This window comes from Urocitellus parryii, chromosome 6, assembly GCF_045843805.1.
Source record: "Urocitellus parryii isolate mUroPar1 chromosome 6, mUroPar1.hap1, whole genome shotgun sequence".
Classification (NCBI taxonomy): domain Eukaryota; kingdom Metazoa; phylum Chordata; class Mammalia; order Rodentia; family Sciuridae; genus Urocitellus; species Urocitellus parryii.
Window position 1 is genome coordinate 85,996,364 of NC_135536.1, and position 24,681 is coordinate 86,021,044.

The 24,681-nt window shown below is 33.0% G+C and overlaps 1 protein-coding gene across 1 annotated transcript in view; it reads left to right on the plus strand.

The window, feature by feature from the left end:
- Positions 1-24,681, plus strand: part of Spred1 (sprouty related EVH1 domain containing 1) — a 79,224-nt gene that overhangs the window by 43,972 nt on the left and 10,571 nt on the right. Inside the window, exons 3-5 of the mRNA XM_026393101.2 lie at positions 9,048-9,216; positions 10,472-10,518; positions 20,440-20,598. Of these exons, the coding sequence (XP_026248886.2) occupies positions 9,048-9,216; positions 10,472-10,518; positions 20,440-20,598 (375 nt within the window). The remainder of the gene's footprint in view (positions 1-9,047; positions 9,217-10,471; positions 10,519-20,439; positions 20,599-24,681) is intronic.

Genomic DNA, 24,681 nt, shown 5'->3' on the forward strand with positions numbered 1-24,681 from the left:
TTTGTTGTATTACAATCTAAATTACAATTTGAATGTACCAGTCTTGTAGTTGCTCATTCAATATTATTCCTTATTAAAAAATCAGCTGCTGTTGGAGAAACTTCTGTGCGCTGGGCTTCCTGTATAGACTGTATAGTCTGTCCAGGCTGCCGTAACAAAACATAGATTGGATAACTTAAACAGAAACTTAATCTTACAGATCTGTAGGCTGTCGAGTCAAAGATAAAGTTATTGACCAATTCTGTTTCTGGTGAGGGCTCTGCCTAGATTGCACACTGTCTCCTTATTGTGTTTTCACGTGGCCTAAAGTGAATTGCTCTGATATTTCTTTTATTACAAGATCACCAATCTTATATGATTATGCGCCCACCTCTGTGATCTGATTTATCACCTTTTCACAAGTCTTAACTCCAGATAAAGCCACAAGTGGGGTGGGGTGTGTGGCAATGGGTGTCCAGTGTCAACATACAACATTTCAGGGGCCCAATTATTATAACTTTTATATAGAGTTTAGTATCTGCTAAAGTAGTTACTCCTTCATTAATTGTCTTTAGCTCTTTTGAGATGCTGTATTTGTTTGCTTATCTTTCAGAATGCTATAAACAGTTTTTTTTTAATTGTTTGGTCCCCCATGGGTACATTCATTTAAATTTTTCATAGCTACATAAGAAATTGGGGAGCTATTGTAAATGATCTCTCTGTCATCTTTTCTGGTATCTGATATTTTTAAAAGCTCTTCCTGTATCTTTTATTTATGGTACTCACTAGAATTTTCAGAATAATGTTAGATAATATTGATGATTGAGGACTTCTATCTTTGTGAATCTAAAGGAATTTATAGTATTATGTGAAGAAGGCTGATGTTGGTTATTTTGAGATATCCTTTATCATGAATGGAAATGTCCTTATAGTCCCCACCAGAATTTCATACATATTTTTATGAAATCTGGTTTTATAAATGTTCCACAGATTTTTAAAATTGATATTTTTATTGAGGAAATTGTAGATTATAAATGTCTTGTGAAAGAATAATATAAAGAGATCCTATGTACCCTCTAACCAGTTTTTTGAATGGTAATATTTTTTATTATAACTATTATAACATTTCAACCAGGATATTCATGTTGATACCATCTACCATATTTAGATTTTTCATTTTACTATTTTTTTTAGTGTATTATACAGTTTTATCATTTGTCAACTCTCACAGACAAGATAAAAACAGTCTAGTGACTGTAAGAACTCCTCCCTTATTACTGTTCTAACCATGTCCATTTGCCTCTTAGACTGGCAACCCCTAATCTGTTTTCCTGATTATTTCTATAATTTGTCATTTCAAAGATGTTATAAAAGTGAAATCATAAGTATGCAGTCTTTCAGGATTGGCTTTTTTCTTTCAGCATAATTCACCGAGGTTTCATGTAGGTTGAATGTCAAGAGTTTTTCCATTTTTTGTTGAGTTGTATTCTGTCATATATATATACCACAGTTTGTTTAGCCATTGAAAGACATCTAGGCTGTTTTCATTGAGGGACTATTTTACAGATAAGGCTGCTATAAGTAATGAAGAGTGTAGTTGCTAGGCTGTATGGTAGTTGCACGTTTAGTTTTATAAGAAAATGCCAAACTTCTGTTCAGAGTGGCTTGCCATAATACATTGCCACCAACATGTATGAGCAAGTAACTGTCCTAATGTTCTTTCAACATTTTTGTTTCTTCAATGCAAGATCTTATAGCATCAGCTGAATAATTTCTCAGTCTTTCATGACATAAACATATGTAAGAATACTGGACAGTTTTTTTGTAGAAAGTTTGGACTTGCCTAATGTTTCCCCACAATTAGCTTCACTCACATTAAAGCATCCTTGCCCAGAATGTCCTCTATCTTGTGCCACTAAGTAAAGGAGCAAACAAAAGAATCATGTTTAAAAGACAAAAGAATTAGTATGAGAAAGTTCTCTTTGTAAATGATTGTCATACATGGACTAAAATAGGAATCCATGTGATTTGTATCCATAGCTGAACAGGAAAACAAATGAGGTAGAAGGAATTCTTCATTCTTTCTTTTTGTATAATGGGTCTTTTTTTGGGGGGGGGGATTGTTATTGTTTTTGTAATTTATATTTCTTATCTTTGTTTCTTTGGATTTGTTATATTTAACATTTTACATTTGACATTGAGTTCTTTTGTTTTCAGATTTTCTTTTTTTCTGTTCTTAAATTTTTACTTTATAGATATCCTTTAAAATTCTGGCTTAGTTATGTACATTTCTTTTCTTTTTAATTTATCTTTTCATTTTGTATTTGTGGTTCTGGGGATAAAACTTAAGGCCTCACACATGCTAAGCTACTCACTGAGCTACAACCTCGCCCCCATATGTTTATATGTGGTTATTGCATTATCTGTTGATGATAAGAGTTTTCTAATTTTCATGCTGATTTCCTTGATTTTTTTCTTTAGAAATTGGTAGAAATGTTTTCAAAAAAATAGATTATTTTAAACTAGTTTTGATCTGTGTGCTATTTAGAGAATATAGACTGTGTGATAACAATTCTTCTTTCAAGACATATGTTGTGAGGATATGACTAATTTATTTAAATATTTCATGTATTTTTGATGAATATTTTTTAGGCATTTATTTTATGCAGGTTTCTATATGTCACTAGATCAAATTTTCAATGCTGATGTTTAAATATTCTTAATCTTTCCTAATTTTGTGTCTATTTTATCTACCAGTTATTGAGACGGATATTTAAATATCTTAGAGTGATTATATATTTGTCAGTTTATTATGGGTCTCATGGAAAATCTGTGGAAGCATTTATCTATTAAGTAAACTGAACTTTACGTTTCATTGTACTTTTTAAGAGTCCATTTTGTTTGGTTATCATTCAACATTTTTCACTTTTACTTGATATTAGTGATGTCAAATTAGTTTCCAGGTGTACAATTTTTTAGAACCCTGTAGCCATGGATGTGCACATACAGTTCAGTTTTTTTCTTCAATTTGCAATGTATTCTGATTTTTTTTTTTGAAATATTTTTTTGGTTGTTGATGGACCTTTATTTTTTATTTATTTATATGTGGTACTGAGAATTGAACCCAGTGCCTCACACATGGTAGGCAAGAGCTCTAGCACTGAGCCATGCCCCCAGCCCTGTATTTTGATTTTTATTGTTTGCATAATATGCGTATGCTCTTGCCTCTTATGTGTTTAGTTGTTTATTTTAATGAGAACTAGGTCCAAGTGAGTGCTTATTGTAGTTTGGAAACTAAATATTAGTAGTGTTTCATTTACTGCCTTTTTTGAATGGAAGTAAAATTGTGTGAGTGTATATGGGTTTGATTGTTGAGTATTTCATCTTTTATATGGTTTAGTCCCACAAAAATAATATTGTTAAAATATGTGCCATAATTATAAAAAAGTAATACTATTTTCCTTCTTTTGTGTTAGCTAAACTATTATTATGTGAGAATCACTGCCATTGTTGCTTCTGTTATTTTTTTTAATTTTTAAAATCCTAGTCAGAACACAGCACTAAACACAATTTTTTTTACTAATAATTAGTTTAAAAAAGTACTTTTTACAATATAATTTCATATTTAATAAAAATCATAGTATCTTTCCTAAAAATAATACTTTTTATATCATCTAGAAAACTGACATTCGTAATATGAGGCAAGTCTGAGATATTAAATCAGTTTGGGTTATTGAAATTTAATTTGAATTTGGAATTTTTATTTCAAAAAACAAAATGATTTTTCATTTGATTCAAAGATACTTCAGAAAGCTACAGTAAAATTGTTTTGTTACCAACTACACTGCTTCTTGGATAATATTATTTGTAAACATGTAATTAATTGTAGGTAGTAACTATAATAAAGTACATATTACTTTAAAAATATATATTTAATTTTACTTTCCTCTCCCAAATTATTATGTTGTTGTTAGTGAAACAAAAATGCACTTGTATCCATTTTTGGGTTGGTCTATTTTGAAAACTTCTGGCAAACAGTACAGTAGTTTTATGATGGGAGTTTTGCTCTATATTTCCCAAAATAGAACACATCTTTAGAAGATTTAGTTTAATGACCACAGTCCCCCACTCCCCTTATCCCCCTTTTTTCCTTTTATAAATTTTTACCCTGGAATTTCTTTCAAATGAAGGGAAAACTTTGCACATTAAAATATTTCATTGCTTTTAGAATTGATTAACATAAACTCTTCAGAATCTATTTACATAAGCTCTTTGAAGTTTGGAGTATCTATACTTACCATTCAGAAACTTTCTTGTACTGTACTCAAAAAAATATCTCCCCTACAAATCACAACTCCCAGCCTCTCATATCTACTAACTTATCATCGACAAGGGTATTACCTAGTGACCAACATCATCATCACTACTAGTATTTATTGATAGTTGACTATGAAAGGCATTATTTTGAATAATTCACTTATTACATTAATTAATTCTCAGAAGTGAGCTGGTTAGTAATTGGTGGAGACTAGCTGACCCAATTGGTTTTAGCTATTGAGCCCACAAACTTAACTAACAACTATAGCAAACTCCTCTCAACTATACCAATTCTCCATCCTTGGAATCCTGTCCCTTCTACTTTTCATAGCTGAATCATTTTATTTTGGACACTTTTTACTCATAGATCCATTCTCATTAACCATCTTTTTTCTCCCTCTCTCTTATCCTGGTAGTATAGGAGGAAGCCTTTTTTTTTTCTGTCCCTTTAACAAATTAGATTTTAATACATTTTTGCTGAGTAGTTTTCATTTTGTCTTGAATTCCAGAGTTTACTTATTTATCTATATTTTTCATAGTTAGCATATATTTAAACTTTAGCTAGGATTACAATATATGCCACAATTTCAATTTAACATAATTTCTGAAATACTACTACTCCTACTATTTATGAATGAATATAGTAAAAACATTGCAGCAATCCCTGATATAATAGTATATTTCTTGAATTCCAGAACTGATTTAATTATCAATTGAATCATTATTATTGTTTCAAAATGTTTGTTTGTTTTGGTACTGGGGATTTAACCCCAAAGTGCTTTACCACTGAGCAACATCCCTATCCCTTTTTATTTTGAGACAGGGTCTTGCTAAGTTACTAAGCTGGCTTTGAACTCATCATCCTTCTGCTTGGCCTCCCAAGTCATTGGAATTACAGGCATGTACCACCACCATGCCCAGCAAAATGTTTTTGTAATAAATCTGTGTTAAAATGCCTTAGCAAAAAACTAATTCATAAAAGCCATGGATATATGTCTATTCTTTTCTAATACATGTAGAGTCATCAAAGTGTAGGTAGCAGAACTGTTGAGGAAGTTTCATTACATTGCTTATAAACAGTCACTTTCTTGGTTATTTATTCTGGAATTAATAAAACTTACTATCAAGAATCATTATAGTTAGTGACATGCTGATAAAGATTTAACAGTTATGGTTGGAGCTGTACCTCAGTGGCAAAGTGCTTGCCTAGCATATATGAGGCACTGGATTCAATCCTCAGCACCACATAAAAATAAACAAATAAAGGCATTCTGTTCATTTACAACTACAAAAGAGAAAAAGATTTAACAGCTTTGAAGATGGAACAAAGGCAGTGATTTCTAGCATTTGCATAATTGCACATTGGTTGATTTCTGTCAGTATAACCTCACTAAATACATCATTGAATTCAGCATTGGAAAGAAATTAGCAGTAGTACAGCTTATGTAATTTTTTTACCATGTAGATAGGAGAGAGATAAACTACTGTTTCAAGAACATATGTAATTGTAAAATGCAGTAAATAATTAGGAAAATATGAATTTTAAGTATTTATTACTTTGGTTTTGGTGTAACTTGTTTAATTGTAAGGATATATAATTTAGTTTTTAATAATGACCAGCAAAGTTCCTAAAAAAATTAACATTTGGCTCTCAGAAGCCAGTATTAGTAGGTTCTAGCATACCAGTGGTTGTGTTGAACCTGAATCATTCCTAAAGTATCAGAGGTTCTTAATTAATATGATCCATAGGTGAGTTTCAAGGGGAGTACATAAAACCTGATAATTTCTAGAAAAACAGTGTGCATTTTTCTGAGGAGGAATATTTGTTGAGTACTTAATGTATGGTTGCTACTGTATTATAAAGACAGAATATAGTGATGATCAAATGTGGCAGTCTCTGCCCTTACTCAGCTTTTAGATTAATGGCATTGATTAGTCACTCCATTTAAAAAATTATAAATACGGGATGGGGATATAGCTCAATTGGTAAAGTGCTTGCCCTGGGTTCAATCCCCAGCACCACACACACAAAACAAAATTATAAATACATATAGGAAAGTACACCAGAGACCTTATCAGACCATATCCAATCTAGGGATCAAAAAAGACATTACCTGGGAGGTTAAATGTGAGTTGTTTATTTGAGTTTTAATTTTTGTTTTTGATACTGGAGATTGAACCCAGGGGCACTCTTCTATTGAGCTACATCTCCAGTCCATTTTATTTTATTTTATTTTGAGACAGCATCTCTATAAGTTGCTGTGGCCCCAAACTTGAGATCCTCCTGCCTCAGCCTCTTGAGTCCCTGGGGATACAGATGTGCACCACTGTATTCAAACTCAAGAGTTAGTATCTTGAGTAGAATGTTTTTATAAGGTTAAGATGAAGGAAGAGTTCCAGAGAGGGACTAGTACTGAGTGGGCACCAAAGGATGTGAATGGTGGATTTAAGTGATGGGTGAACGTAGATTTAGGAAGAGTGTGGGAATAAAAATGGAGCTTTACTCACGCAGGCCCTAGTAGTTCATGATAAGAATTTTGGCTTCAATATTGAAAACATTGAGAAGACTGAAGACATTGAAGCAAGGGAGAATTGTCTGATAAGGTTTATACTTGTTATAAAAGTATTCTGCCTGCGTATTAATAAAACTATCCGATCATATGAGTACTATAAAAAATAAAATAGGATATGGGATCTAGGATTTATTTGGATGGTTTTTAATTCCTCCTGCTTTTTTATAGGATGTTCCCTAAAATAATTAAGATGTGTAGTTTTCGTTTTTTACTAATTAGGCTAATTGCAAGGATTACTACAAATTTACTTTTGTATAGTAATTATGATATCTAATGTTTATTATACTATGAATGTCATGGATTTAAAGGCTAAGAAAAGTGTTCCAGATTGAGAAAGACTGAAGACACATTACAAGTAAATGTAATCTGTCATCCTACAATGGATCCTGCACTAGAAGTTTTTAAAAATGCTATAAAAGTTATTATTAGCACACTGGACAGAATTAGAGTATAGACTATAAATTAGATAAAAGTGTTGTCTCAGTTTTAAATTTTCTGAATATGATCAGTGTACAATGATTACATAAAAGAACAGCATTGCTTTTAGGAAATACACTCAAGTATTAAAGAGCAATGGACATTATATATGTAAGCTTTTTGAAATAGTTCAGAATAAAATAAATGCATGTTTATATATAGAGATATTCAGAGAGAAAGAGAGATGAAATGCTAAAAGTAAATGTGATAAATTTGGGTAAAGGGCAGACATGAATTTCTATGTTATTCTTGTTACTTTTCTGTAAATTTTATATCATTTCAAAATAAAAGTGTTGGGGGGGGGGGAATCAAACAAAGTCATATTGTTCCACACAGTTCCTGGAGCTTTTTATGTGAATGCCTATTAAGTAATTCCATAATATGAGGTATTTAATATTGCAATTCTTATTTTCAAGATGAAGAAATTATGGCTTTAAAAGGTTAAGTAACCTACTTAATATGTATTCTGAGAAAGTGGCAAAACAGGAATTTGATCTGCTGCTATGTCCATTAAATTCTCAAACAAAATATTAATAGATTTTTAAAGAATTTAGGGAGGTGCTTTTAAAGTTTCTGTAATCACCACTACCATCACCACCCTGCCTCTTTCCCAAAAATAATTCCTGTTTTTTTTTTTTTTTTGAAATATGGGAGTATGTATTTTCTTTAAAATGAGAGTATAATAAACATCCTGTTTACAAATTGCACGGTCTTTTTGATTCCCATCTTGAGGCTTTTTTTTTTTTTTTTTTTTTTTTGGTGCAGGAGATTGAACCCAAGGCCTTGTGCATGCAAGGCAAGCACTCTACCGACTGAGCTATATCCTCAGCCCCACCTTTTTGAGCTTTTTATTGAATGATTTTGTGATGTAAATTGAGATCAAGAGCTTATTACTTTTATGGAGATTCCTTGGAAATCTGGGAATGGAATCACCATTTGACCCAGCTGTCCCTCTCCTCTGTCTATACCCAAAGGACTTAAAATCAGTATACTGCAGGGACACAGCCACATCAATGTTTATAGCAGCACAATTCACAATAGCTAAACTATGGAGCCGACCTAGATACCCTTCAGTAGATGAATGGATAAAAAAATGTAATATATATACAGAATGGAATTTTACTCAGCAGTAAGAGAGAATAAAATCATGGCATTTGCAGGAAAATGTATGTAACTGGAGAAGATAATGCTAAGTGAAGTTAGCCAATCCCCAAAAAACAAATGCCGAATGTTTTCTCTGATATAAGGAGGCTGATTTATAGTAGGGTAGGGAGGGAGCATGGAAGAAAAAGATGAACTCTAGATAGGGCATAGGGGTGGGAGGGAAAAGGAGTGAGCAGGGGGTCAGCAAGGATGGTGGAATGTGATAGACATTATTATCCAAAGTACATGTATTAAAAAAACAAACAAAAACAAAGTACATGTATGAAGACATGAATTCATGCAAAAATACTTCATATACAACCAGAGATATGAAAAATTGTGCTGTATATGTGTAACAAGAATTGTAATGCATTCTGCTGTCATTTATTTTTTTAAAAATCAATAAAAAATAAAATCCTAAATTGAAATTAAAAAAAGAATATTTATTATCTATTATTTATTTAAAAAGATAATTTTTCTCACCTTATTTTGTAACTAAGAGCTACCTTAGATATATTTGAAATACATATGTTAATGTTGGTATATGACTTTTGACAGGTGGTTTTGGAATGTATGCTTAAAAAAGACCTTATTTATAATAAGGTCACTCCAACATTTCACCACTGGAAGATTGATGACAAGAAATTTGGCCTTACCTTTCAAAGTCCTGCTGATGCTAGGGCTTTTGATAGAGGCATTCGAAGAGCCATCGAGGATATTTCTCAAGGTAGGTTTCCTTGATTATTTATCAGGTTATGTGTTAAATATACAGAGTAGAGGTCATCTTTCTTAAAAGTTAACCCACAGTAGTTCTTACCAGCTTTTACATTGTGTGACCAGGCCTGGAAATCTCACAATAGGTAAAGATGAAATAATGGACTTCTTAGCCAATTCTATATTTGTCAAATTATAGTCTCTACCAATTGCATTTGTTATTTGGCACATATCAGTAGCCTTCAGCTAAGACTAATGTTTTAAAATAAAGAGTTTGAAGAAGAGGGAACCAGTAAGATCTATCAAAATCCTAGGGAGATATTCTGCTGTATGTGTGGTCTGTCAAGGTGATTAATTTCTAAAGCATGTTGATTTTTTAAAATATATTTTTTAATTGTTGATAGACCTTTATTTTATTTATTTATATGCTGTGTTGAAAATCAAACCCAGCACCTCACACATGCCAGGCAAGTGCGATACCTCAAGGGCAAGTGCCATAGCCCTAGCCCTTTATTTTTTATTTATTTATTTTTATGTGGTGCTGAGGATCAAACCCAGTGCTTCATGTGTGCTAGGCAAGTGGTGCTACCACTGAGCTACAGTCCCAGCTCCTAAAATGTGGATTTTTAAGGAAGTATTTATTTTCATGTAAAACTGGCTTAATGCTTATTTAAACAAAAAGAAATCACATTAAAACTTTTACATAAAGGGAGAAATAACTGAGATATACATTTTTTCTAATTAGGAAGGAAAATATATTTATTAATAGATAACTTTCTATGTAAAATAACTGAATCAAACATGTAAGACCACATTGTGATTTATATATGTTTTAAGAGGGCATGTTACAGGGAAATTTGAAGAAATGAACTAATTTATGAGAAAAACAACAGACAGAAACATGTAAATGCTTAGTATAGATATTGTTTTCATAATGCTACTTTAAAAAGATTGGAATTTGAAAAACAATCTAATTTCTACTTCAGGAAAATTACTGTGAAACATTAGTCATTTTTTCTCTATTACAAGACATTATAAATTCTGAAGAGGAAACATCTCTTTAGTAAGTAACTGGAAATTTATCTGTAGATGAAGGAACACCTTTTAACAACAGGATAAGAACCAGTGACCAATATCTAACTGGGTTGCCAGGCAGCCCAGAATAATTTCTGATCAGTCTTCTGAAGGGATTTAATGACACCAGTTAATGAATACTAAAATCTAAGACAGAAATGCTATGCTTAATTAACTTTTACCTGTGTTCTTAGGATGCCCAGCATTGAAAAATGAAGCTGAAGGAGCTGATGACTTACAAGTAAGTACTTTGGCTTGAAAAGAATTTCTAAACATAAAAGATCTAGAGGAAATCACTAGACGTAACTAACTAACCTATAAATTATTTAAAAATATTCAAAGATGCTATATTTGTCTGTTTTTTTTTTTTTTCCAGAGAAATAGAACCAGTATGTGTAGGGGGAGAGTTTTTTATTTTTATTTCTTTAAGGAGTTGGTACACAGGAATGTGGTGGTTCAAAAGTTTGAAATCCACAGGGCAGGCAGGCAAGCATGCATGCTGGAAATTGGCATGGTGTATCTTCATTTGGATTTCCAGGCAGATCTCAGTCCTTTTCAGCTGTTTGAATGAGGCTATCAGCGCTAAGGGAAATCTCCTTGACTTCATGTCTACTGATTTAAATGTTAGTCGCATCTAAAAAATACCTTCATAGCAACATCTGGACTAAAATATGGGCACTGAGCCTGCCTGGACAAACTAACACATATTATAGACACCCCATCCCCAGAAAAAAATGGGCAAGGTTCTTACATACAAAAATGCACAGAAGAGGAATTGCAGATTACTCAAGAGCATATGGATACTATTGTGTTTGGACTAACTTATAATTAAAAGATAATATAAATTAAAGCAAATTAACAGTTTTAGTTGCCAAATGACTGAAGTTTTTAAAAAAAAATGATACTGCCCCATGATGCCCCACTGAAGAGAATGCAGATTGGTAAATTTTTTTCTAGAAAGCAGTTTGTTAGTATGTGTTTAAAAACCTCTACTTGTTCACATGTTGACATTTCTAATTTTTTAAAAGAATCTATTTCTTTTGAAATCTCATAAGTTACTGGTGTCAATTGAAGAGTAACTTAAAAAAAGAAACATTTGTGTCTCTTTATCTAGGGAATCAGTTTGTAGCAATGTATATGAAGAAAACATACAGAAAAATTTTTATACATGGATTTATTTATTTTTATACATGTGTATATGTATTTAAATATTTGATGATTAAAAAAGTTAAGGCACTATCTAAATAATAGGATGGTGGGAATGGTTGAGTAAGGTATATTTGTCATGCAACTATTAAAATTTTGTTATCAGTTTTCCTCATTACTTAGCCAAAATGTTAAAATGCTTTTGTTGTTTACCTTTAAGGTGGAATTCTAAGCAATTTAGCTTTCTTTTTAATGCTCTTCTGTGTTTTTCGTACTTGCTGCTAAAAGTATTAAATTTTTATAAGTTAAAATACCCAAATTCATACATATATGTCATATTGATATATTACTACTCATTATTTTTATAAAATAGTTTTGACATAAAGACATGGCAAAATGTTTTATGTACACAGTTGCTCATTTTAATACTTTTAAAATCTGAAATATGAATGTTTGGTTTAGAAAATTTGAGACATACAGCACCACTTAAAGAGGAAGGGGAAAAAAAAAAAAAGAAGCCAGAATGGTGGGAGGCTAAAGCAGGATAATCATGAGTTTAAGGCCAGCCTGGGCAATATAGCAAGAACCTGTCAAGAAAAAAAGAAAGTTATAAATGTGCTACCATCCTTAAGTGGCCCTGGTTGACCTTGAGAGTGTGATCTTCCAGCCTCAGCTTCCTAAGTCACTGGGATTATAAGTGTGTGCCATCACACCTGTTTTTTTTTTTATTTTAATATCCTTCTGGTTTGGTCTCACATAATTTCTATATTTAATTAACATTGTGTGGGGAAATAAATGCTGTAACATAATTGTTTGTCAGACTTTATGCAAGTAGCAATTAATTTTGTAAAAAATATTTATTTTCAAAATCATGTTCCCTGATAGTATTATGTGTGTCAAGATTTTGCCACAGAGTAAGAAAAGCAAAAGATATGAACCAGGAGAAGGTTATTATAGAGACATGCAAAGTAATAAAAAATTAGAATCAGGAAAGGGAAGCTGATAAAGAGGGTTATGGTGTAGCAAAAGCAGTAAGAATAATTGTTCTGTTTATCTCCATAGGATCCCTGCTTCATAGTACGCTAGTATCTCTAGTGCCCTCAGTCCAACAATTTACACACAGACCACTAAAGGAGTCTCTGTATCTTAGACACTAAAGTACTTGCTTAGTTTCTTTTTCATAATAAAATAAAAGATAGGCATTATCCCTAGAGATACTAGCCTTTCATTTAAATGTCATTTCAGTAAGAACCATTTTTGTATCAAGTTTTAATTTGTTTTTTAAAATACTGTGGTGGTGTTAAAGGAGAATCACAGATTTTTAATATTCTTCTTTTTAGTAGAATATAATCCTCCCACCCCTTGAGTGTGTACTATTATCGAGTTGTGTTGTTAACAAAGATAATGTTGTAGAAATGACAGTGTATGACTCCAGGGGTAGGTTATTGCTGCTTCTGTCTTTCTCATACACCACTATTTCAGGGAATGCCCACTTGCTATGTTATGGGGACATTCAAGCTACTCTGTGTAGATGTCCATGGGGTGAGGAACTGAAGCCTTGGGACAGTGACCACATTTACATTTGTCAGTCATCTTGGGAGCCGGTTGTTCATCTCCAGACAAGATCTTCAATGACAATAACTTGCCTGGTGTCCTGACTCAAACCTGGTGAGGAATCCTAAGCCAGAACCATCTAGTTAAGAATTTTTTTTGTGGGGGGCAGGGATTGAACTCAGGGGCACTTAACCTCTGAGCCATATCCCCAGCCCTATTTTGTATATTATTTAGAGACAGGGTCTCACTGAGTTGGTTAGTACCTCGCCATTGCTGAGGCTGGTTTTGAACTCTAGATGCCCCTGCCTCAGCCTCCCAAGCCTCTGGGATTACAGGGGCAAGGTGTTTCTTGAATACCAAAAATATCCAAAGTTCCTTTGTTAAGACCTCAGAAAATTCTAAGGTGCTGCCTCAGAGAACATTTCAGTTAGGATAATAGGGTTTAGAAAAAGAATAAGAATGTGTCCCTTAGCAGAAGTTTAACATAGGTTTCAGAATAATTTATTTTTTGCACCAGGGATTGAACCCAGGGGTGCTTTACCACTAAGCCACATCCTTGGCCCTTTTTATTTTTTATTTTGAGATGGGGTCTCTCTGAGTTGCTCAGGACCTCACTAAGTTGCTGAGCAGGCCCTGAACTTGAGATCCTCCTGCCTCAGCCTCCTGAGTTGCTGGGATTATAGACATTTGCCACCACACCCAGCTCAGAATAATTTATGATCATGCTTTTTATCTAATGGAGTGAGTCAAAATAAGATTTACAAGACCCACAGAGTTTTCTTTTGGAATTCAAGGAATCCTGAGCTAGAATCATCTAGTTAAGATATTTTTTTAATTAAATTATTTATTTATTCTAATTTGTTACACAGGATGGCAGAATGCAATTCATTTCATATTACACATATAGGGCAGAGTTTTTCAAGTTACTGATTGTACACAAAGTATTTTCACACCATTCTTGTCTTCATACATGTCCTTAGGGTAATGATATCTAACTTATTCCACCATCATCCCCTTGCCCTCTTCCCTCCCCTCCCTCCCCTCCCTCCCCTCACCTCCTTCCCCTTTGCCCTATCTAAAGTTTCTCCATTCCTCCCATGCCCCGCCCCCACTGTCATTATGAGTCAGCATCCTTATATCAAAGAAAACATTGGGCCTTTGTTTTTTTGGAATTGGCTTGCTTCACTTAGCGTTATATTCTCCAACTCCATCCATTTACCTGCAAATTTTTTTTACCATGATTTTATTCTCTTAATGCTGAGTAATGTTCCATTGTGTGTATATACCAAAGTTTCCCTATCCATTCATCTACTGAAGGGCACCTGGCTTGGTTCCACAATTTAACTACTGTGAATTGTGCTGCAATAAATATTGATATGGCTGTGTCCCTGTAGGATGTTGTTTTTTAAGTCCTTTGGGTATAAACTGAGGATTGGGTCATAGCTGGATCAAATGGTGGTTTTCCAAAGAATCTCCATACTGCTTTCCATATTGGCTGCACCAATTTGTAGTCCCACCAGCAGTGTATGAGTGTGCCTTTTCCCCCACATTCTCGCCAACACTTATTGTTGTTATATTTTTTAAAAATTTTTTTTTGCTGTAGATATACACAGTACCTTTATTAATTTATATGTGGTGCTGAGGATTGAACCCAGTGCCTCACATAAGCTAGCTACATGCTCCACCGATGAACTACAATCCCAGCCCTAGTTAAGATTTCTTGATTGTTTCCTAATGATGTCCTAATGAGAAATACTGAACCAGAATCACCTAGTTATATTGCTCCCAACTTTCTGACTCATGGAAGCTGAGATGACATATTTTGGAACTGCTAAATTTTGTGCTAATTTTTTAATGCAGCAATTGAGACTAATGCATGAACAGAAAGGAAGTTTAACTTTTCCTTAAGATGATTAAAACCACAGCAAATGTTTTAGGAATCAATGCCCAGAATTAAAACTGCAAAAGAAAACGCTTAAATTTACCTTTGTGCTGTACTGTTTATTTCAGGATGTGCCGAAGTTTTAACAGAACAACTCTTCTTTTGAAATATATTGGAGAATATGGTTTATTCTAATTTATTTAACCACTTTACTAGGAATAGAATATATCATCTTAAGTTTCATAATTTATCTTAAATAGGTAAACAGTTATTTCGAATATGAGTTGACTGATTTAAGGTAGTGTTTATATCAGATTGACTTGTAAAGACAACTAAAATGGTTTAAAAGAATGACCCATTATTTAATTTTTTTAACCCAGAGTAATAATTGTGTTCATTTAGATTATAAACATGAAGTCAACAGAAAGAAGCTTACCTTCCCACTTCATGTTTTTCTGTGAAGGGTTTCATAACAGGTTATCATTTGGATTTTTTGGGGGGTGTGGGGATAGATATTGGGGATTGAATCCAGGCATGCTCTACCATTGAGCTGCATCCCCAGGCCCTTTTATTTTTATTTTGAGATAGGGTCTCACTAGGTTGCTGAGGGTCTCATTAAATTGCTAAGGCTGGCCTCAAACTTGATGGTCATCCTCAGGTTCCTGAGTTGCTGGGATTACAGGTTTGCACCACCATAGCTGGCTCATTGTTTGGAATTAAAATCCTATCTTGCTCATCTTTTATTCCTTGTGTCTAGGACAGGACTGATCCAGTACATAGTTGGTACTCAAGAAAGTCTTTTTGAAGAAAAGTCTTAAAAATTAGGATTGTTTTTCTGGGCACGGTGTGCATGCCTATAATCCCAGTGGCTCCAGAGGCTGAAGCAGTAGGATCCCAAGTTCAGAAGCATTCTTAGCAACTTAGTTACATGGGTTTGATACCATAGTCAAAACCTATCACCATTCTTTAGTCTTACTATCATACAGTTAATTTCTAAAAGCTTGATATTTTTAGATTAAATTTTATTTATTACCTCAAATTTATGTAAATTTTTGTTTACATATTCAAGTGTGACCTTGGAGTACAATCCTAGAAATGTATTTACCAGCTAAAGAAAGGGTAGTATAAAGATTTATATAGTTAGCAAGAACTGAGTAGCTGTTGCTTATTATCTAAAAAATAGATTCAGATGGTAAACAATTTCTACAAACTTATTATCATGTTTAGAGTAAACTAACATTTCAATAGAAAGGTTTAGTTCTTATATAAACCAGGACAGCAGACTTGTTTTTCTTCGCTATTATTGCCAGACATTGTGTCTTAACACATTTTTTAATGTTCTTTCCATTTAATTCATCACAGATTACTGTTGTGTTCAGGGTGTTTAAAGAAAATACCATATACTATTAATGTTTCTAGACAAAGCTCATAGACAAATACAAAACTAAAAACTAAGGGATTTGTTTATTATCCTTAAAAATTACTAAAGAAATCTAGTGAACAGAATAGGTGTTGGTTGTGGCCAAAATGAAAATGAATTGATACTGGAAATACTACATCAAAATGTTAATAATGATTTAGTTGGGCTTGTAGAATTATGAGGAGTTTCTTCTGCTCTGTGCCTTTAAGCACATACATATAACTGGTTTAATTTTAGCACATAATTTTAAATATCAATTGTATAATTACTAAAATACCAACAGCATAATTATTAAAACTTCTTGTTGGATATGATGTAGTCACACATTTTTTAATCTTGTGACTTATGATATACAACTATAAGAATGAAGTTCTAAGCAAATGTAGACTATGATATTTTTCAACACTTATTTATTGGAAATCATTTGTTACTTTCCTCTGTCTCAGAATTAACAGTAGAAGAAGGGACAAAAAAATGAGAGAAGCAGAGTCTTTATTTTCTATACAGGTTTTCTATTATGATTTAAGAGATCTGGTATTATTTTATTGCTGTACCTTTTTTTTAACACACAAAATTACTGTAGTGGTCTTGGGAAAAATAAAAAATGAAACAACCTCTTAGCAAGCATAAGAGACTAATTATTATACCAGCTAAGAGTAAAACATATTTCCCTTGTGCATTAAACATTGGCCTGGGTTACTTTATGTATAATACAGATGAGCTTATGCCAGTACACAATATTAAATGCATTGGATTTGGGTGTATATAACTGCCATACATGATTTTTTTAAAAGCTGGAGACTGAGTGAGTTAAGTCTTTGTGATATCATATACTAAACTTTTTGCTCTTATGGAAGAATTTTGGCATTTCTCACCTAATTTATGTTCATTTTATTTTATTTATTGCAGTGCTGGTTATTAAACCCAGGGTCTTGTGCATTGTAGGCTACGGAGGTACATCCCTAGCCATTTGTTATATCCAGGTTTCCCTTGTAGCTATTACTTTTCAGGGATTACAGTTGAGCAAAAACAGAAATTTCTTAAAGCTTGAACACTTTTTACTCAATTATATCCCCAAATTAAGAAAGATGTTTGATCTGGGTGTGGTGTTGCACACCTGTAATCCCAGCAGCTTGGGAGGTGGAGGCAGGAGGATTTCAAGTTAAAAGCCAGTTTCAGCAAAAGTGAGGTGCTACGCAACTCAGTGAAACCCTGTCTTTAAGTAAAATACAAAATGGGGCTGGGGATATGTTCAGTGGCCAATTGCTGGTGAGTTCAATCAATCAATTTAACTACTGAAGCTCTAAGTGATAGAAAGGAAGAAGGTTTACATGGAAAAATCCAAGAGTGTTATTTAGTTGTGTTGATTATATTTACTTTTTAAAGTTGAGTCACAAATATACACATTCATTTCATTATATCATTACAGTGGGTATACCATAATTTTCTTAACCATTCCCTAATTATAGCACAAGTAGCTTGTTTTTTTTCATGTAGATTGATTTAAATAATCCTTAGATAAAATGCTTTATACCTAAAAGCTTTTTATTTTTAATGCAAGATATTTTTCTTTTTTAGTTTTAAGAAATAGTAAGCATTTGTAATTTTGGTTGTTTGAAATTCTGTTCATAAATATTTTGTTCTTAAGGCATAGTCTAATATTTGAGCACAGGAATTTTGTTTTGGAATGTATTTGTAGTATATTGAGAAAATCCAAATAAAAATACCTTAATAGGAATTCATAAATACTATAAAATATAAAATGAGTTCTGAAATGTCTATGCTTTGTAATTTCTTAAATGGCTAAAATGATATAAATGTTTTAAAAGCTGATACATTTATTTAAAATAGCTTTTTAGAAATAGTTGTTACAGATTTGACTTCTGTGTGTATAGAATTAACAATTCTCATGCCTATTTTCCTTATCACTATTTTTAGCATTGTCAATTTAATCTAAATTTTTAGTTTGGTGAAAAAAAGATAATTAATAACAAGAAAATCCATTTCGCTAATTGAGAATTCTCTAAAATGTTAATTTGATTCTCTCAATTCAATGAAAACTTTGAATAGTTCCCTTTTAAAATAAATATATTTAAATAAAATCTGTGTATATATAACTAGAATAGCCTGAGTTATTACAGTAAAATAGGATGGTTATTTGACCTTTTTATGTTTGTTCTGTTTATTTTAATTTACAATTCTTAAATGACTTCTTAGGCTATAATTCAATAAAAGACACCCTAATGAAAACTGTCACTCTTTTAGGCAGGCTTACTTCATGATTATCATTGATGCTACTGTCACAATTCGTACTTGTTTGTGGTTCCCTAATCTCAAGTGTTCCTGTTACCCTGATATAGATACCAAATTTATAATGAAAAGAAATCGTGATTCAGAGAAGTTAGCTGTTTAAGTTCTGTATCTTAATTGGATGAGGCAGAATTTTTTGACCTTTTCTCTTAGACTTTGTGTTTTTTCAGTGTTTTCTTCTATTCATTTTGTTCATGATTTCTGACAATTGACTCATGTATTTTCAGAAATCTCTAGAATAGAAAGTATATTTCTTGAATTATTTTCTTTTCCCCAAATTGATTATACATTTTGAAAGAATGGATACAAGTGTTTAGCCAATTCCTTTTCAATAATTTAGCATTAACTGTCTCAACATATTGGGGCATCTGATATGAAAATAAGGTAAAAATAGTGATTAACTGGTTTTAACATATTTAGTTTTAAGTGAGAGTAAATCTTTAATATATTGTTTGAAATTTAGTTGCTTATTTCCTGATACAGTAACAGCTTTTAAGAGCATTTTCACTTTTATTATCTCACTAGGTCTTATGACAGCACAATGCCATGAATTAGGGTAGGAATTATAAATATTTTGTAATTGAGAAAATTGTGTGCCAAAGAAATTAAATGGCACAAAGCTGTTTTGTTCTAGAGCAAGAACTTGTATTTATAAGTTTAAAATCTCCTGGGGGCTATTTTTAGCATTGTCAATTTAATCTAAATTTTTAGTTTGGTGAAAAAAAGATATAATTAATAACAAGAATTATATCTTTATAATAATAGTAATATAATAATTATATCTTTATAGCTCAGTGGTAGAGCACTTGCCTAGCATTTTGAGGCCCTGAATTTAAATCTCACACCGCAAAAGGTGGTAATTAAATAAAAAAAATAAAATATCCCAGTCATTTTATGAATTGGTTAATTTTAGAAGTAACACCAACAAAAAAATTTTAAACCCTTTCTTAATTATAAAAAGAAAAGTTTATAAAGGTATGAACCTTTAAATTTGTTAGCCATATGTTCTGAATTATTTTAGAATGAGTCTGTAAATATATTTCAGCCTTTTTTACTTGTCTATTGCTGTTTTCTCTCAAATAATTATACAGCAGTGGAGAAAATTATAGCAGTTACCCCACCACCCACCCCCCTCACCCCGCTTTCTTTAAAAAACTAAATGAATTAAAATAAAACCCTTCTAGGACTTTCTGGTTTGTAGTGTATTAAATTTCCCATTTAACATGTATTTATTTCATAGACTGTATTGTTCATGACCATTTGAAAGCATGTTTTTAGTGCTTGTCTTGTCTAATCATATTCCTCCACCTAAATCTCTTGTGCTGATTTCAACCCTTCTAAGTAAGCAGCAAATTCAGACTAATGGATTGATTCAAAAAGATATGGACTACTACCATCTTCCTTCTTTTTCTCCAGTTCTTGCTACCTAACTGCATACTTTTTTATTTTTAACTTGCAAAATAAGACTCTTAATTGAATAGTATTTTATAATAATTTCTTTGGTTTTTTAGATTCAGATCATTATTACTATAACTAAAGGCTTTCTTCTAATTAGATGGCTCTTCTACATGGTTACCTTCAATTCTTCCTAAGTTGTTTTCAATAAGAAAGCTTATTTTGCTCAGAAAGTTGATTTATTGTTTTTTTTTTTCTATTTCTTATTTATTTTAACATGGCTCCCTAATCATGTACCTTGGAACTTTTGGAATTGCCATTTATAGCAGTGAGGGTGGTATATACTTAATAATTTGCAAAATACTTGTTGTAATTAAAGTATCTTTTAAAGGATCTTCTTTTGTTAGATCTTTTTTTGCTCTGACAACTAATGAGTTGAGGGTTGTTCCCATTAGGCAACTGAAGAGGATACTTCCAGTTCTCTAGTGAAAGATCACCTTTTCCAGCAAGAGACAGTTGTTACCAGTGACCCTTACAGGGGCTCAAATATAAGACCATCTCCCTTTGAAGATTTGAATGCCAGAAGAGTCTACCTGCAAAGCCAAGCCAATCAGGTGAGAAAATAAATATTTTTCAGCATGTATAACATATGTGTAGAAATGATATGTTTTAGAGAAGGATCTTAAGACCATCTTTCTTTACCAGTTAAAATAAACAAAAAGGCAAGAAAACCAGGAATATGATTTACAGTGAATCAAATCCAGAGTGTGACAGCAAACGTAGATCATATAATCCTATGTCAGTATGTAGTAAATGAAGCAATAAATTTTAAATGTTTTGGTGGCAAAGGTAAAAATGGGAAAAGTGTTCAGAGAAATTTTCATTATCCAGAAGGAAAAAGCACCCTAGTCTTTTGAGAAGCAAGTTTCTCTATAAGAAACTTATCAGACATACTATTTAAAAAAAAAATGTCATTGGTAAATACACATGTGGCAAATACACTGACACATTTCATAAGGTTGCTTCTTATAGCTTACCTCAAAAACTGCTAATGTATTTCTAAATCAGTTCAATGAAAGCATTTTCACTGGGCATTACATGTACAATCCGATTTTAGACAACCATTAGATCTAAAAGTGAAGCCTCAGTTGTGGAACATAATCCTATTTTTTGCTATTCACAGGTGATATCAAATCTATCAGAATATCTTCAATTCTCTTAATGAGATAAACAAATATTTTTGTTATTGTTAAATAAGCATTTGAAACTGTTACCTTACGTGAACTCATGGGTTTTAAGTTATACCTGATATCTGTGTACAAAATCAAAGGTCACATATGTTGTTTTTTGTTGTTGTTGTTGTTGTTTTAATTTTTTTTTGTGGTTGTAGATGAACAGCATGCCTTTATTTTATTTTTGTATTTTTTTCATGTGGTGCTGAGGATCGAACCCAGTGCCTCCCATATCCAAGGCAAGCTCTGCCACTGAGCTACAGCCCCAGCCCCTACATGTGCTTTTAAAAATATTTTAAAATATCTGTTCTTCTTGATAGATGATATTGAAAAGATGTACAATCGACCCTGTGAATAACAAAGGGTGAGGCAGTGGCCCCTACACAATCAAAACTCCATATTTTGGCACAGTGTCACATGCCTATAATCCCTGCTGTTTGGGAACCTAAGGTAGGAGGATTGCGAGTTCAAAGCTAGCCTCAGCAACTTAGCAAAACCCTGTCTCAAAATAAAACACAAAAAGGGTTGAGTCAGGGATGTGGCTCAGGGTTCAAGTGCCCCTGGTTCAATCCCTGGTGCCAAAAAATAAAAACAAACACAAAGAACTCCATGTATACCTTTTTTTGTTTTGAGACAAGTTCTTGTCATGTTGCCTAGGTCAGTCTTGAACTTCTGGGCTCCAGTGATCCTACTGTCTCAGCTCAATACACCTCTCTGGGCTTTTTGAAACATGTTTTCCATTACCAAAAAGAGAGATCTTTAGTAAATGCAGATAGTTCTAGTTATATGGTCGGTTGGCAAAAATGAAATGCTTAATGTCTTGAACTTCAGGGTTTTTGTTCTTCCATTTTCTGGAATTTCATATTCATTTCTTCTTGTTGGATCACCAGATGATGGTAGCAGTGGTAAACTGGCATTTACTATGTCCTGCCCTACTTAGTCCCGGGAATAAATGAATTCTAATCCAAGGCTGGGATCAGTTGCTTTTGTCTCTGCCACTTGTGGTTTAAGATTTTTCTGGGTGTTTGTATTGGTAATTGAAGTTGCAGTGATGCCATCATTGAGGTGGCTGCTGACCTGGGGTCTCACCTTGATTTTCCTTACCCTCTTCATTATCATCCTTTTCATTGGTACAGAAAGGCACTATGTAATCATAGTTTATAACCTCGATACATATTCTGTCTCACTGGTGGTTGTTGTCATCCTTTACCTCTCCCTGCACAAGGAGATCCATAGGGTCTCTGTGTGTAGTATGGTGGAAACCTTTGTGTTTGGTGTGGCTGGTATTGTCAGGCCTGACTCAAGAGCATTTTCTAGTCTCTCTTATTGCCCACTCTTACTCTTCTTGTAATTCAACTGGTAATTGTATGGAAGACTCCAACTACATGGATAGTGACTATAGTGATTATAGTCTGCTGCATGTTACTGCCTTCACCTGGAACTCCACCAGATCTTGGAACATTGGCTGTCTCTACTCCCTTTTCTTCTATGACAAAGTCAGACTCCACAGACTCAATATCTCCTGAACTATGAAGAAAGTTCCTGGGGTATTCTTCATGGCAGACTGATTGTATAACTATATCTTGCTTAGTATCAATTCTGTTAATGAAACCATATTTGTTTCTTACATTAAACTATTTTACTGTTCCCCAAACCTTTCTATGACTTTCTTGCACTGGGAGCAAACCAGCTGGGCCATCACTGTTCGTGGTGATGGACTTGGAAATAAATAGTGTAGAAATTTCTTAACAGGACTAAAGCACACTTATATTCAGCAAATACTGTTGGGATTTTATACCAGTCATCCATTTGCATGTGACCCAAAAGACATGAAAAATGAATTTCCATTGTACAGAATCTGGCCCTCAGCTTGCTGGTCAGAAGCTTCATTTTTTTCCAAGACTAAAGTCATCTTTCAAAGATTTAAATAATTGAGCTTAAGAAAATGATATGCAAAACTCAGAATGTAAAATTTAAACCACTAGTACTGTAGGTACTAGTGAACACAAGTTTGTACATTCTCTACATAAAATAGATATTCATGACGTACCAGATCATCTCTGAAAGCTAGTTTGGTGGGTATGAATGCTCAACAGAGTTAATTAATATGCCTTGAATATTTAGTTGTACTTTGGGGATAGTTTGATGAGTCCTTTTCTGAAAAAGAGGAACAGCCTTGTCAAAAGAACTAGACTATGGCTTTGCTGAACTATAAAGAGTCTTAACATTTTACCTTGGGTCAGAAACAAAGGATTTTATTACTTATAGCACAATATATAATAGCATGATATTCATGTTTGTGTTGGTCCCCCCACCCTTCCCACCACCACCACCACCAAGATCCATGAGAGTGATGCTCAGGAAGATGTTTTCACAGTCAAGTCTTTTCTAATAGGCAATAAGACTGCCTGATTTACCTTGTGGAAGGAGATACTGTCTGGTTTTTTGATCACTGAACAAGCCTGTCTTCATAGGGGAATACTGTCTTCCAAAGGTTTCACTATATGCATGTCCTTGAAAAGATAAACTAAAACAAAGGCAGACAATGCCTATGTGCAGTAAGTAGATTTACAGAAATGAAACCTGTGGTGAATTGTTACCTAATGCTAGCTTAGGTTTTTCCTTCTTGTAATGTTAGTAAAACAATAACATTGTCAATGTTTTGTCTTCGATTATTTTGTATACATTGTGGACTGTTAAATCCTTTGGATAAATAAATTGATTCAAAATGGTAACAGAGGCAGGTTTTAGTTGCAAAGAATAGGGCTGAAAGCCATTACTTTTCTTACTTTCAAGTTTTTGAGGATCATTTTATTATAGACAAATAAGAGTGTGTTTGAGTAAGCTCATAATGAAAGATTTATATCACATTTAATACCTAAGAAACCATCAAAAAACTTGTAAAGGAAGATCTCCAATTTATTCCCTTTCCTTCATTCTGAAGGTTACCATTACCTTGAATTTTATTTCTAATGGGCAATAAGACTGTCTGACTGCCTGATTTATCTTTTTTTTTTTTTTTTAATCACTGAACAAGACTGTCTTCATAGGGAGAACACTATATTCCAACGGTCTCACTATATGCATATCCCTGAAAAGATAATCCTGAGTTTTCTCATGATTTCCACCACTTACATAGTTTTTTCTGCCAGAGGATAAACCCGCTCTTTCTAGGTTTTTGTTGTTATTAGGCATAGTGCAGGTACAAACTTCTTGTCTATGTGCATGAAATTTCTTCAGGATGTATGGAAGTGAGCTTTTGATGATGTATTATTTTTTAAAAAACGGAAATAATTGATTTGTGCCATGTATACAGGGGATAGTGGAAACAGTGGTTGTTTCTTACAAATCAGCTTTAAATACCTACTCTAACCTGATTGCCGAGTAATAAAATTTTCATTATCAACTTCTTGTGTATTTTGACTACAAATCCTTCTTAAGTTTTATTTGTGGCTAGCATCTCCT